Genomic DNA, 14,758 nt, shown 5'->3' with positions numbered 1-14,758 from the left:
GATCGGTTTTGCTATATCTGGTTAAATTTTGTATTTACCGTTTATTTTGAAGTTTTAACGGCAAATTGTAAATAGACAGTGTTCACTTCAGTGTTTAATTTTTTTTTCTTCTAAAGAACATGTAGTTTTAAGATGGTTCGCGGCACCCTTCCAGTACCCTTCCCTTTCCCTTCCCTGCACGATCGACGATAAGCGATATTTTTGTATGAACGATACAGTAAGTACGAATGTTACATCGCCTATAGGTATTTTAAAATAGGTGCCGCGATAAGAAATTTATTATAACTAAGTGTGTGATTGTTGAGTGAATAGGGGACAAGAATTTATTATAAACTAGCTTTTACCCGCGACTCCGTCCGCGCGGAAAAAAATATAGAAAACGGGGTAAAAATGATCCTATATCCGTTTCCTGGTTCTAAGCTACCTGCCCACCAATTTTCAGTCAAATCGATTCAGCCGTTCTTGAGTTATAAATAGTGTAACTAACACGACTTTCTTTTATATATATAGATATACTCTTATTGCATTCAATCATTAAGTGGTTCCCTTAGTGTAGATTTCATACAAATTTACACTAGGTTTAATTATTTGAAATTTGGAAATTGACTTCCACAACCAATTTAGTTTACAGGACTAAATAAAATGGATAAATGCTGTTTTTTTTGTGATGAAGAAATAATTTTTTTTATAAATAGTTACTGAATACGAACGTTCAAATGAATATGAAATTACGGATGTATTTTCGCGTTAAATAAAGAAATTTCAAACAGGATTTAGTCAATGCATTAATAAAATGTTATTCAAAACAGTTTTAACTTACATTTTGTACGATTTTGATGGTTTGGTTTATTTGTACCAAAGATTTTTATTTAAAATATTAGATATTTTGAAACTAACAACAAGTAACAGCTATCGATTTCTTCTCTATTCTCATGAAATACTTTAAATTTTATACAAAGGTTCTTGATTCAGATTTCTCTCCTTCACAAAATTATCTATTAGATCACTGCCGTCTTCTCTATTTTTTATCTATCATCTAACATTGGGATTCTGAGAAAAAAAAATCCCATTTAAAACTTAATTCTCTGTTTTGTTGGTTAGTCGTCTTGCAATTTTGACTTAACAAATTAACGCGCCTTTTTTTGACAGCTGTCATTGCAAGTGATGTGAATCGGAAATACGGAAACTGTTGTTTTTGTTTTTTTTTATTGGTTATTGTTTGAATTTTTTTGCATATGCATTTCGAATGCCTGTTTTTAAATTTTAAAGCCCCTCATGCATTGACTGTGGCTGTGCGAATTAATAAGGTTATTATAACTTTTACGTATGCAAAAGAAGCAATCGCAAGACCGATTGTTATTTTTTTTTAAATTGTCTATTCCTCTGAAATATGCGTGTTGCTATAGGCATAGTATATTAAACTACAAAAAGGAGGTTTATAAATTCTGTTTTTTTTTTTCATAGCAAGTAAAATCTAATAAAGCAAGGACTGGAAGTAACCAAACCTTTAATTTTGTCTTGTGATATAATGGATCTCAATATTCCTTACAAGTCATAAAATAATCTTCAAAACAATAATTTTAATACAATCTTGTCCCCGATGGAGTAAATGTGCTGCACTTAATAATAATAAAATAATAAATATAATTGTAAAATGATTTTTGTTGTTTTATTGAGTTCCTTTTTATTTGTGCAAAATTGAATTAAGGTTTAAATGGAAATTAAAAAAAAAATTCTATTTCTTTCTAGCTTCGATCTTCCTTTGCTCGTAAATTATACCTACCTATTTCTGGAATAAATAATATTAAAACAATAACAAATTACTACATTTTAATGAAAATAAACAATTTTAAATAACAGCTTCAGCGGAATTTCTCACCAGTGGATGATCGCCTTTCAACGATTTCCTGTAAGTATCTATTATCGGTAGACACCAGAAAATAACTGGAAACAAAATAAAATCATACTAATATTATAAATGAGAGTGTTTAGATGTATGGATGTTTTTTTGAATTTATCTCAGGAACGACTCGACGGATCTTGATGAAATTTGACATAGATGTAGAACATAGTCTTTAAGAACACATAGACTACTTATTAAGTTTTCTTTTAATTCCAAGTGGGCGACAGCTAGTTATTTAATAAATCAAAGATACTTAAAAATTAAAACTAAAATGTAGAGCAATAACATCTTTTGTATGAATGGGTTGGATTGACCTATGCAATACCACGACCACATAGAGTACGTATCAAGTGGAAGTAATTCCGCGTTTTTTCTGACGAGTCTGCATGCCGGAGGTCTAATATTAGTTCTCTTTCCCTTCCTACCATTTTCTTATAAAAAAAGAATGGGAGTTGGAGGGGACGCATAGTAAAGGGAAATAACCTCTTACTGTGCGTCCTTTCTCTGTCGATTAAAGGTAGACAACGCATCTACAAATGTCTATGGGTAACAGACACGCTATTTTTGCGTATCCAAGTGGCCGCTTGCTTGATTGCTACCTTTTGCTATAAAAAAAGAAAAAAGTATTTTTCCGGAATTACTTTGAAATTTATGAGTTTTTGAAAATGGCGAACACAAAGGCTTTGAATTGGAATTGTAAAATATAGGACCTAAATGAAAGTACGTAGTAACCTTTTCAGGTTATTTGTTTACTTACCAAATAAATACAAGACGTCTGCAAATAGGGCCATGAAAGTCCAGATTTGTTCGCGTTTGATACGGCTCAGGAATTCCACGAGCGTCACAACGAAGCCGAAAACAACGAATGACAGCGTATACCAGATGTACAGCTGCATCATTATTGAATTCTCCTATACAAACACAAAGTTTTTTGAAATGGCTACTTCCTTTGATTGACCACATTTATCCGTGATGGAGTGGGGTCGCCACTGACTATTATAAAATAACCTTTCGTTTCAATTTCAGATATTTTACTCATAAGTTGGTTAATAAATAATTGTATATAGAAATTTATTTCAAGGTTCATTAAAGATAAACTTATCTATCGGTAATTTCTTCGACCTGTTTAATTGAATGTATTTACAATGTGAATGATAGATGGCGCTAGTAGTCTTGTTATATTTCATCTATTTAAAGAAGTACTGCTTATATTCTATGCGTATTATATTTATTTTTAATTGTAACTAAACTCTTTATACGTATTTTTATAGAACAAAGAGGAAACGTAGCGAATTGAACCCTTATAATATTCATAAAAGTTAAACGTACTGCATTTACGAACTATCAAATTATAGTTCTCCAAACTTACATATAATAAAAAGAAACAGATTTAACAGTGGTAGATCTCGTAACAACAATATTTGTTAGGTTAGGTTAGGTCGACCGGTGAAATACCACGACCACACAAAAGACAGACGTGAAGTGGAAGCAATTCCGGGTACAGTTTGATGAGTGTGCGTGCTGGAGGCCTAATTTTAGTCCTCTTTCCCTTCCCACCCTTTTCTTATAAGGAAACGATGGAAAGGAAAAGTGGATTTGGCGGAGAAGAACGACGCATAGGTAGGGGATATCCTATTTCTGTACGTTTTATCCTCTCCTCCGTTGGTTAAAGGTAGGTAACGCATCTGCAGCGGTCGTTTCTCTATTTCGGCGAATTCAGGTGGCCACATGCTCGTTTGCCTCCTACTAATATAAAAGAAAAGTAGTGGTAGTAAAGTAGTTAAAATCTTACAATAATACAACCAAGCAACAGTATTAAATTGGCAACTTGGAACAGCTTGAGTAACAGACTCCTGAGACAGTAGATGTTAGCGCGCAGCCGCAGTACGTAGTTACTCCTGCACGACGGACACGCATCCTTTGGGATCATTTGACACGTCACAAAGTCCGCGAAACTTGCCACCTAGCGATACAGATAAAATATAAATCTCGCTTGCATTATTCAACCCTTTTTCCATTAGAACGCAGAGCTTTTCAAGGCCACGTAGAACTGCTACTTTTATGATTAATACCTTTGATATAATTATGATAATATGATGTTGTTAACAAGATCAATTAATAATAGTTCGGTCTTAATTGTGCCACAAAATAGATTCCTTTGTAAGTTGCGCAAACATTTGAATATTAAGTTATAATTATATAAAGTTTCCCAAAAATCAACAATGTCTTACAAATATTTCATTTATCTGTTTCGAGAATTTACACAACTATTTTCCCTTCTATTAGTTTGGAAAACATGTACTTTGACCAACCTTTATACTATGGTGGGCTAAACTAATTTGTTCTTTACCGAAGTATTAAATTTAAGAAAGCTTAGTAATTAGACATGTACAAACCAAGCTTATAACAGATATGATAGCGACCGTCGCTCGCGGCGATAGAGTCCTATTCAAATGGTCGTGTAAATAATCTCTAAGAGTTTCCATAAGACACTTTAAATTCATTATACAACAATTTATCATTTATTTTTACGTGACATGCTTGTCTTTTTGTCAATAATTTCAACTGGTATATTATCTCAAAGAGTATGAGTTTTTTTCTTTGCCATTTTTTTTTAATTTGTCAAAAATTTACGAATTCCGTTTTCATTTAAGATGTTAATTTATTTCCGCTATTGACTATCAAAAATATTACCAAAAATTAAGCCTACTTAAGTAAAAAATAGCATTTATGAAGACATTGGTACTTACGATACCTATTTTAATAATTCTTAATTCTTTTTCTAAATATGAAAAAAAACTTCCAAATCTAACATAATGAAAAATAATCAATTTCTATCTTAATTTTATACTGGCTGAAAACTGAATGAATCTTAACTGGTTTATAATTTTTTCATCCGTCAGAAGTTGATTAGAAGAAAAGCTAAGATAAATTTAATACAAGATGAATAACTATTTTATAATCACTTGTGTGTTTGCTTTATTTTTAAAGGGCTATTCTGCAAATGATAGTGCTGAAGGTAATCTATATTTTCTAATTTTATTTTATTTTCAATACAGTCGCTTCACAAGTATCTCCGGTTGCGGGAGTTCCTTGGTAGAGGGCGACCTTGTTCAGTTTACTCCCGTAACCTTTATTTTTACCTTTAGTATGATTTGATCATCTAATATAAGTTGCGAAACCAATATTCAAACTAGGACAATAGACAATAGACAATACATTACAAAAAACTACAATCCATAGCAGAATACAGGAGTTATTATTATACTATATCTAAGTAGTACTATATCTAAGTAGACACGCCCGCAAATGAAATGTTACGATAATGATCTTTAAAGAGAAATATTTCGAATGTCCGCTCTATAGCTGAGTATAATAACATCTACTTTACTTATTTTCCAGGTGAAGATAATAATGACGCTCTTAATGAAAAGCCAACCGAGGAATTCCCACAAGATGACATCGAAAAGTACATTGAAATGTTCGAAGAAACAGCTCGTCAATTAAATAAACCTGCAGACGAAGATGTTACTGCTTTGGAAAACACTATCGATATCTATGAGGAAATGTCAGAGATTGTACAAGTTTTTATTGATTTAAATATAAATTCTAATAATGTTTACAAATTCTTACGCGCAAAAGGATTAGATCGTGTAATTGCACCTAATTTGAAAATATTACATACACCATTACGTCGACAATTACTTATATTAACAAAACAACTGATAGATATAGCTCCTACAACAGCAAAGGCAATAATTCCAGTTAGTATTCTAGATAATCTTTTAGATATATTTGAAAATGATCACATTTTATCTATAAAAGCTTATGCGTTAGACATCATACATTCATGGTTGCCTGGTAATCCTAAAATGCAAGCACGTGTCATGAAACTTAAAGGTCTCGATCCATTTTATCATCAAATAAGTAATTTAGATATAACAGTTATTCATACATTATTAGATTTATTTAATAAAATATTAGATGAACATATAAAAGCTAGAGAAACACCTAGGACTAGAGAAAACGCTGAGGATTTAGTAATGTACCAAAGAATTGGTTTAATTGAAAGAATGTCGACTTCACACGTGTGCGATGGATTGCTTAATATATTCGAAAGTTCTTTACCTTTTATACCAAGAACTGGACAGATAATATCTTCAATGTTCGAACTGGTTAAAAAGATAAAACCTTTTTGCCTTAACACTTATAAAGGGAAGTCTAAACCGATTGAAGTTTTCAATGAACTGTACCAATTTGTTAACGATAAATCGAATGATAAAACATTTGAGAAGTACGGAATGAATAAAACTGATGTTTACGCAGTTTTAGAAAAGTATGTACAAGAATTGAAACATGTTGTTAAAGACGAGCTGTAGCACAACTTTATATTAAAGATTTTTATTAAATATTTTTTTTATTTACTTAAAATATAATTGGAATTAAGAAATAATTATAGGATTCAAATTTATATTATTTTCGTAGCGAATTTCCTCTGCCTTCTAACTTGTATTAAAACATAGTTTTTTTTTCACAAAAAGGAATAATTTTATACAAACCTCGTAACGGAACTCAATTGTGTAATTAAAATTATCTCAGAATATATACTTTATTAAATCTCAAATTAAATTAGGACATCTTAATTTACACGTATAGATGTTATTTATCTACGGTTGTTAGTTTGTGTGGTCTCTAACAAGGATGTGAAAGTATTGTGCAATACGCGGTTATGTTGAGGGAATTTTACACAATAAGGTTTTGTTCGCATATGTATTTGATACGATTGTCTATTTGATTTATTGTTATGATACGTCTGGGGTTGCCATTATTGAATTTATACTGTGGTGAACTTTTATACAATGAATGTGAAGTGTCGAGAAGCAATTAAGGTTTTTATAGGAGTAGTAACCTCGGCTCTTTGTAATGATAGTACTTTGACTACACTATGAAGGTCTAATTGCCATACTCAGACAATAATATAATGATTTACTTAAACTATCATTTCATCCATCCATTCAGCCTCGTTACGCCCACTGCTGGGCATAGGCCTCCCCCAAAGATCATCAACTATCATTTACATATACTAAATGTCCACTTAGGGTCTCCTTTAGGTGGCACTAAATAAATAATCAAAGTAATTTTTGACATCATCCTACCATATCAAAATCTGTACAGAACTATAGGACCGCATAATCCACATATTATGGGACAAACATATTTTTTTTTATATGTGTAATAATTGATACTTTAGCTAGTTTAATGCATTTTTTTTGCTTTAGCAACAAACACGAACCTTAATAGACCTTGAGAAAGATATCAGATTTAAATCCTTTACTATTTTTGAGTAGTCCGCACCCTAGACCATAACGTTTTTGGTGCTTTTTATATTAATATTAATATAGCTGTCGTCCGCGACTCCCTCCGCCCGGAATTAAAAAAAAAGTAAAATGTAGCTTGGTGTTCTTCTAGACTATGGTTCTACTTCTGTGCCAAATATCATTAAGATCCATTGAGATGTTCCGGAGATACCTTCTAAAAACATCCATCCATCTAAACTTTCGCATTTATAAATAAGATATGCCATTTAGCTGAGGACGGAAGAAGTAATTCATTAACAATTATATTTTTTCCTTATACTACAGAAAAAGCAATTTCCTAAACCACAATTCTCACATCCGCGTATTTATTTTGTACGTCATCGTAAAGCGGGATCATTAGCGCATAGATTGGTGACAAATCGCGCACAGTGGGTGGCCGCCATTTTGTGAAGTTTAGCGGGCATTCTGCCACAACCACAAGGCTTTCCTTAGGGATGTGCTTGAAGGGTTGCACAAATTTAGGTTATATTTATCTTTTTTGATTTAAATAAAATGTAATCTTTCACAATAAATAAATAACATATTTATTAGGTAGTATCAAACCTGTGACGTTTGATAACTCACAGACCTCTATTTAAAGCGATTATAATATCAATAATAAGGAATTAAAGAATCCAAATGTGACAGTAATTTGGTTAGATTCTATTTTGTTAATTGTTGTCATTGTCCATCCTGCGTGGGAGTTCGCACAAGGTGCATACTTCATGTCAAATGGCAAAAAGGTCGACTAAACAAACACAAAAATCGAACCGTATCGATCATGCAACGTAACAACGACAATAAAAAAGTTAAACTGTCAATGTCAAACGTCAAAAAGCGCGTGTAGTTTGGACCTGCATGAAACGAATTGCACAAAAGTCACTTGAAGTAGGTGCATTTCGTGAGAATGCATTTGTAATTTTTTTTCTACCGATTTGAAATCATGAATGAGCATTATAACGTAATGACCACGGTAAATAACTCTATTTGTATTGTTAACGTAACTCTGTAACTTTGAATTAGGGTGGATAGTCTTTGTGTAAAATTAAAATCGATGGTATATTTTATTGAGATATTTTTAATTTGTTAAAATTCCAGAATAATTGCCATATTAAAAATATTATTAAAGTATAAATACAGTTTACGATAGACATACTTTCCCAATTGTATAACCAATTTCAATAAGCAACCACAAACAATCAATATTCATCAATTATAGGCACAATTTAAATATCAAAACAATTTTTTTATATATTTTCCTCGACTTAGTTTTAAAACTTCTGGTATTCTAGCAAAATATGGTCACTTTAATAAACGCAAGTAGCCTAGCCAGGTAGCCAGTATAAAAAATACTAAATGTGGGAGTGATTCACCTGACTAAAGTTCCCATGACGGACACAATGGGAACTATTGCGACTGATTCTCAACTAATTTATGACCCTGAAAAGCATATGTCACCAACTGACTAATTATAAATATACCGTAATCTAGTTACGACTTTTTAAATATAGCATTAACATTTAGATCTACTAAATCGCCAATGTTAAATTGAATATTACGAGTACGCTTTAAATAAAATAAAGGACTTTTAAAAATCAGCAACACATAACAAAAATTTAAATATTTATTATAAATTTAAATATTCTGGGTAAGTAGTATATATGGAAAATTAAAATATTAGATTAAATATAATACATAAAAACTAAAATATGTCATTAAAAGGTGTCCCTTTAGGCAAGGTTCCGAAGATACTGGCAGCGTTCCCCCTTTGAATGGAAAAAATTTATTTAAGAATAGTATTTCAGTTTCGTTTAGACTTTATAGCATAGATATGTTAGGTTTTTGAGCTAATAATAATAATAAGTAAAAGTACAGTCATTAATATGTCTACGGTTTGGTTTAAATAACTAATTTGTCAATTTATTGGATAGATTCTAAAAAGAATATTCGTATTTAGTTTTTTTTTTTAACTTTATTGGACCCTGCCCTTTTCGCGACTGAAAAAACTTTTGGAACCAAACAATGAATGTTTACATTGGACCAGTCATTAATATCTCGCGTTGTGAAGCCATTTCTTTTATCCGTGCACTCCCGCGCCACCTGCGTGAAACTTCAAAGTTAACTTTTTTAATCTGTCCTATTAATTCGGATACGCGCTATAAATTTATCCATTCAAAAAATTTGTTCGACTTGTAGGCGGGTTATCGAATAAATAAAATTATGACCGATTCCCAGCATTTTTAAAGAAAATCCCCGTGTTGGTTTTTTGGATAATGTTCGGGTCACACCTCTAATCTGACAATTTTTTTCGCGGGAATATTTTTTAGACACCGACAGTTTTTTTTTTAATTCCATATAACACTAATGGTTTCAGGTTGAAAATATATTGATGTAAAAATACTTAAATCTTAAATATAACAAATAAATTAAGAAAGACTTAGGTAGAATATGAATTCTTTCATGAATTATTTTCAATGAAAACTTCTTACGTTACTACAATTATTGAATTTACAAGAACACGTGTGATGTATTACTAAATATTTTACTATCGCCCAGCCCTGTCATATGACATTTCATTAATGGAGGTTAGAAAATATAATTGTGAGTTCGATTCCTAAAATTCCTTTTCATCTCACAAGTGCGATCGCTTTATTCAATTCACAATGGCAAAGTCAAAATATTTTTACGACAAATTGTACAAATAATACAACAAGAACGGAAGTACTCGAACGTATTTGTGTTTGAACATTGCGTTTTTTTTTTATTAAAAATATAACAGATGATGTATCGATATGTTTGAATTTCTTTTATCCGTTTAAGTTTTGTACAACGAAGGCTGATATGTATTGAATTTTTGAATTTAATCTTAAGCATTGATTTAAAACCTGCTTTTAAAGTTTATGGGCCTTACCATAAGAAACTTAGACACTGTTTCAAATACATTTCAGCTTAAATATACATCAACCCTTTTATACCGTGACTCTAGCGTCCGACGCGGATTTTTGACAAATCATGATTATTGAAACATTATTATACGTAGGCTTGTGAAATGCGATCTTTACCAATAAATAATGAAGTACTTATACCGAAAGTATAGTGGTGATACATATTTATGGTGAAACATATAACCACGTTGATGTCAATAATATTAATCAGCGATGGTTAACGGGTTAAAGCACGTGTTTAATTAAACAGTGTCTAACAGTATTTTTAGAGTAATATAGTTTATTTCCGAATATTTTATGGCATTCCTTAATAATATATTTTGATTTAAATTTAATACTTATAAAGTTTGCCATTAATTTTTTTTACCTGACTGATATACCCAGTTTATTAGCAAATAATTCTAAAATAAATATTGTTTTCCGTGTCTCCGGAAGTGGAACTGATATTTGTTATAAACTAACTTTTGCCTGCGAAATCGTATGCCCGGAATTAAAAATAAAAACTTAATGCATATTCACTTTGCCATAGACACAGTAATCTATCTGTCTGCCGAATTTCATCGAGATCCGTTTAGACGTTTTACAGTAACATACTGACAAACATTCATTCATTCGCATTTATAATATTCAAAATTTAGTTAATTTGACATCACCAATGTTTAAGATTCCGCACTATTTTAGGAGTCTGGTCTATTTATAAGTAATGCTATAAATAAAACGTATTTACAATAAACATGGGGCAAATTAGACGTATTCCCACGTCTTTATTTGTGTCGAATAAGTTAAGAAATGTCGGAAGTCCGTTAACATTTCTCAGTAGGGGGCAATCAATCGTCAGAGGGCGCTGTTGTAATTTGGCAGAAAAAAGTGTTGTCATTGCTCTCAGCTTGACGTCTTGAAAACTTTATCTATGCCACTGGGTCATTATTAGGCATTTCATTCAATTTAAAAGGAATCATACTAATATTTGAGGCGCAACTGTTTTTTTTTAATTATATTAAGGTCCACTCGCGACTTCATCCGCGTTGAAGGTCGAATTTTCAATAAACCTGTTATCATTATTCCATTATTGTTATTTTTCGACAATTTTTTCTACTTAATTATGATAATCTTACTAATATTATAAAGAAAATCTAGATGGATGGATGGATATTTGTTACTACGTATCTCCAGTAAAGCTGAATCGGATCTCGCTGAAATTTGACACACATGTAAAACATAGTCGAATCTGGAAGAACACATAGGAATTATATGAATAAGTTTTTGTTTCACGCTACAAATTAGATAACTTCGGTCACATAAAACTGCACGCTGTATGTTTTTTGCGTAATTTGAAAAAAACTATATTAAAATACCCATGCAATGTATCTTAAATCAGTAAAATAGATAATCCTAAAATATACTAAACATGGCTATTAATATAAATATTGGTTTCCACTGCCGATATAACCATACAAAATATACAGTTACTGTGAAGTAGAAGATATGATAGGGATGGCAATTTCTCTTCATTTGATTGTTTAGATTAGACAGTGGAAAAGAAAGGCAGAAATAATAAAAAGATGGCTTACCCAATTTTATTCTATCTATTATAATTCTATCCCATTCATCATCTCCCTGGTTTTATCCTTTTCACATGGTGGTGAACAAGGTTTTATAAACCTTCATGTTTTGGCTTAATTTTTACGGCAGCCTGCCTGTTGCCAACCCTACTTGGGAGGGATAAATTAAAATTAAATACTTATAGATAAATTAAAAAGTAAACATGTAATTATAAACTAAATTATCTAAAACTAAATACTTTTAAATTATACACCAACAATAAATAACAATTTATATGAGTAATTAAGCATTATACAATAAATAGAACAAAACTTTGAGCTCTTATCTCAATGAATTCTGTAATTCAAAATCCAGAAGTATTTAGCTGTTAAACACACGCTTTGTCCAGCTCTATTCTCTTGTATACAACAGGCAAGTAACTTGAATTGTGTAAATGGGTCTTTAGTTTGAATGAACTTGAGAGCAATGCTGGTATTGCTGTAACCACCAATCATGGCACTGGAAATGAATGACGTCACTAAAATTAATGGCGGACTACTAACCACCAAAATTTAAACGACTTTTCTAGAAACTGTTAAGCGACTGCACTAACACAAGATTTCGTTCTATATGCTTAGGTTACATTATGAAAGTACGGAATGCTTTTAGCGCTCAAGATCAACACATAATGTAAATAATAACTGGCGCCAGTGACCCAAAACTCAATGCCAGGCAAACGCTACTGTCCTACTGTATTGACATAGTGTAAACCAAGCAGTACTGACTGTTTTTGATGTACCCACGTGTGTTACCTGAAGTTAAAATTAATTCAGTTACTTACTTTTGTCTTATAAATGTTTCATCATCAGCTCACTGTACGTCCCCACCGAGGGGCTCGGAGCCTACCCCAAGTTAGAGGTGACTAGGCCTTAGTCAACCACGCTGGCCAAGTGCGGGTTGGTTGACTTCACACATATCATTGAATTTCTTCTCAGATATGTGCAGGTTGCATCACGATGTTTTCCTTCACCGTAAGAACGTCGGATAAATGTTTTTTTTTTTTTTTTTTTTATTGTACAAAAACAATTTAGAATCAATACAATTTATAATAGGCAGCAGTACAAAAACCCACAGGGTTTAAGTGTACTCACTGGTCGCTTAGTTTATTACAATCAACAAATTAACAATATTACAGACGTCCTTTACTTCATTTCAATAATTTTACTGAGAAAGATTAAACTGTTTTCAGATCATAAAAACCGTTTGATTGACAATTGTATGATAAATATAAATTATTGAGTTAGAAGTGCCGATTTCAAGGTACTTTTACATTTTGTTGGCTTTTTAACGATTTGGTGAAGCACATCGCTTTCTAGTTCGTTGAGCAGCTGCGGCAAGAGATATTGCCAATTGCGCATACCATATACATTATTGTAAGTAGGTAATTTATATTTAGGTACATTAGGTAAATTTCGTAACTGATTAGGCCTTTGATTTAGTTTTAATTGGGGTAAGTTATCTATTTCATCACAAATAGTATACAATTTAATTTTTTTATGGATATCTAAAATGTTACAGTAACGGAAAATATTCTGCTCATTGCATGATTTTTTTTAATGCTTTGGTATGATTATTTTAAGTATTTTTAGTTGCAACAAATATATATTGTTTATATAGCTACTGTATGTTCTGCCGTAACTGCTCAACCCATAGCCAATGACAGCGTCGGCCAGAGCGTTGTACAACATTCTCAAAATCTTATACGGTAATTTCTGTCTGAGCAGGGACAGCCTAGAAAGAACTGATCTTAGCTTTTTACAAACGTAATCTATATGTGGCTTCCAGTTAAGCTTACTATCTACAATAAGTCCTAAGTATTTATGTTCCTTGACAGTTTCAATTAAGGTACAACCTTTGTTGCAAACGGGTGTTTGTCGGTGTAGGCATTGGTGTGAATGTGCTGTTATGGAAGGTTTGAAATCTTTAAATTGTAATGTTTGCAACAATACCGCAATTCAAACGAGTATGGGCATTATCAGAGTACAGAGGTGTCATAGTTTTAAAATCGATAGAAACAAAGATAAAATTTTACAGTAATTTTTGTGCTAAAAAATCTGTGTGTATTTTTTTATTAATATTAATATGAAGAAATGTTTCTTTTTTTATTACATTTAAAGTAGTCAATTGTTTTTTCAATTTCATCCAATTACATAAATACCTATGTTATCTTACTAATATTATAAATGCAAATGTTTAGATCTCCGGGACGAATCAATGGATCTTAATGTCAATTTGGCACAGATGTAGTACGTAGTCTGAAAGAATACATAGGCTACTGATACGTTTTTTTTTAATTCCCCGCGGACGGAGTCGCGGGTGACAACTATATAGAATAAAGTATATTATAGACTGTGTTATTTATTGTTAAATCAGCACTTAATATTGTAGATACGAGATGCAAATGTATAAATGGTTGGATGGATGTTTGTTTGAAGGTATGTCTAGGACGGTTCAACGGATCTCGATGAAATTTGCCATAAATATAGACCATAGAACACAGCCTGGAAGAACACATAGGTTACTTTTTTAGCCGACTTCAAAAAGAAGAAGGTTATCAATTCGACTGATTTTTTTTTTTAATTCCGCATGGATTTAGTCTCGGGTGATAGCAAGTCAATTAATAAAAACATAAGTAGATTTTGTTACAAATATATTTTTATTAATATAAAACTATAAAAATTCTTTGCACACAATCCGTATACTAAAATACTTTATATCATTCTCAAAGATAAATTTTATCTAAAATAGTTAACATATTTTGTACTTATTTACAATATCAAATCGATTATTCTCCTATTCAATTGAACACAATTACACATTACACATATAAAAAGGTAGTGTTCCAAATTTTTAAACCATTTTGGTACACGTTTTTAATGATATAAAATATAACGCGTGATTTCAAACATATTTGTCGTTGAAAAATTACTACTCACGTCTAAGTAAGGCTA

At 31.5% G+C, this 14,758-nt stretch overlaps 2 protein-coding genes across 2 annotated transcripts; one reads left to right on the top strand and one right to left on the bottom strand.

The window, feature by feature from the left end:
- Window positions 1–1,752: 1,752 nt before the first annotated feature.
- On the bottom strand, window positions 1,753–4,407 carry LOC106717369. The gene is made up of 5 exons (XM_045683913.1): window positions 4,300–4,407; window positions 3,696–3,866; window positions 2,661–2,814; window positions 1,880–1,944; window positions 1,753–1,789 (listed from the first exon to the last, which is right to left on the bottom strand). The coding sequence occupies exons 1-5, from the start codon at window positions 4,405–4,407 to the stop codon at window positions 1,784–1,786; spliced, it is 504 nt and encodes a 167-aa protein (XP_045539869.1). The 3' UTR covers window positions 1,753–1,783.
- Window positions 4,408–4,832: 425 nt separating this feature from the next.
- On the top strand, window positions 4,833–6,282 carry LOC106717348. The gene is made up of 2 exons (XM_014511204.2): window positions 4,833–4,922; window positions 5,306–6,282. The coding sequence occupies exons 1-2, from the start codon at window positions 4,847–4,849 to the stop codon at window positions 6,280–6,282; spliced, it is 1,053 nt and encodes a 350-aa protein (XP_014366690.2). The 5' UTR covers window positions 4,833–4,846.
- Window positions 6,283–14,758: the final 8,476 nt, after the last annotated feature.

Source organism: Papilio machaon, chromosome 24 (genome assembly GCF_912999745.1).
Source record: "Papilio machaon chromosome 24, ilPapMach1.1, whole genome shotgun sequence".
Classification (NCBI taxonomy): domain Eukaryota; kingdom Metazoa; phylum Arthropoda; class Insecta; order Lepidoptera; family Papilionidae; genus Papilio; species Papilio machaon.
Note: the sequence above shows the minus strand (reverse complement) of the source record. Positions and strands in the feature narration are given on the sequence as shown.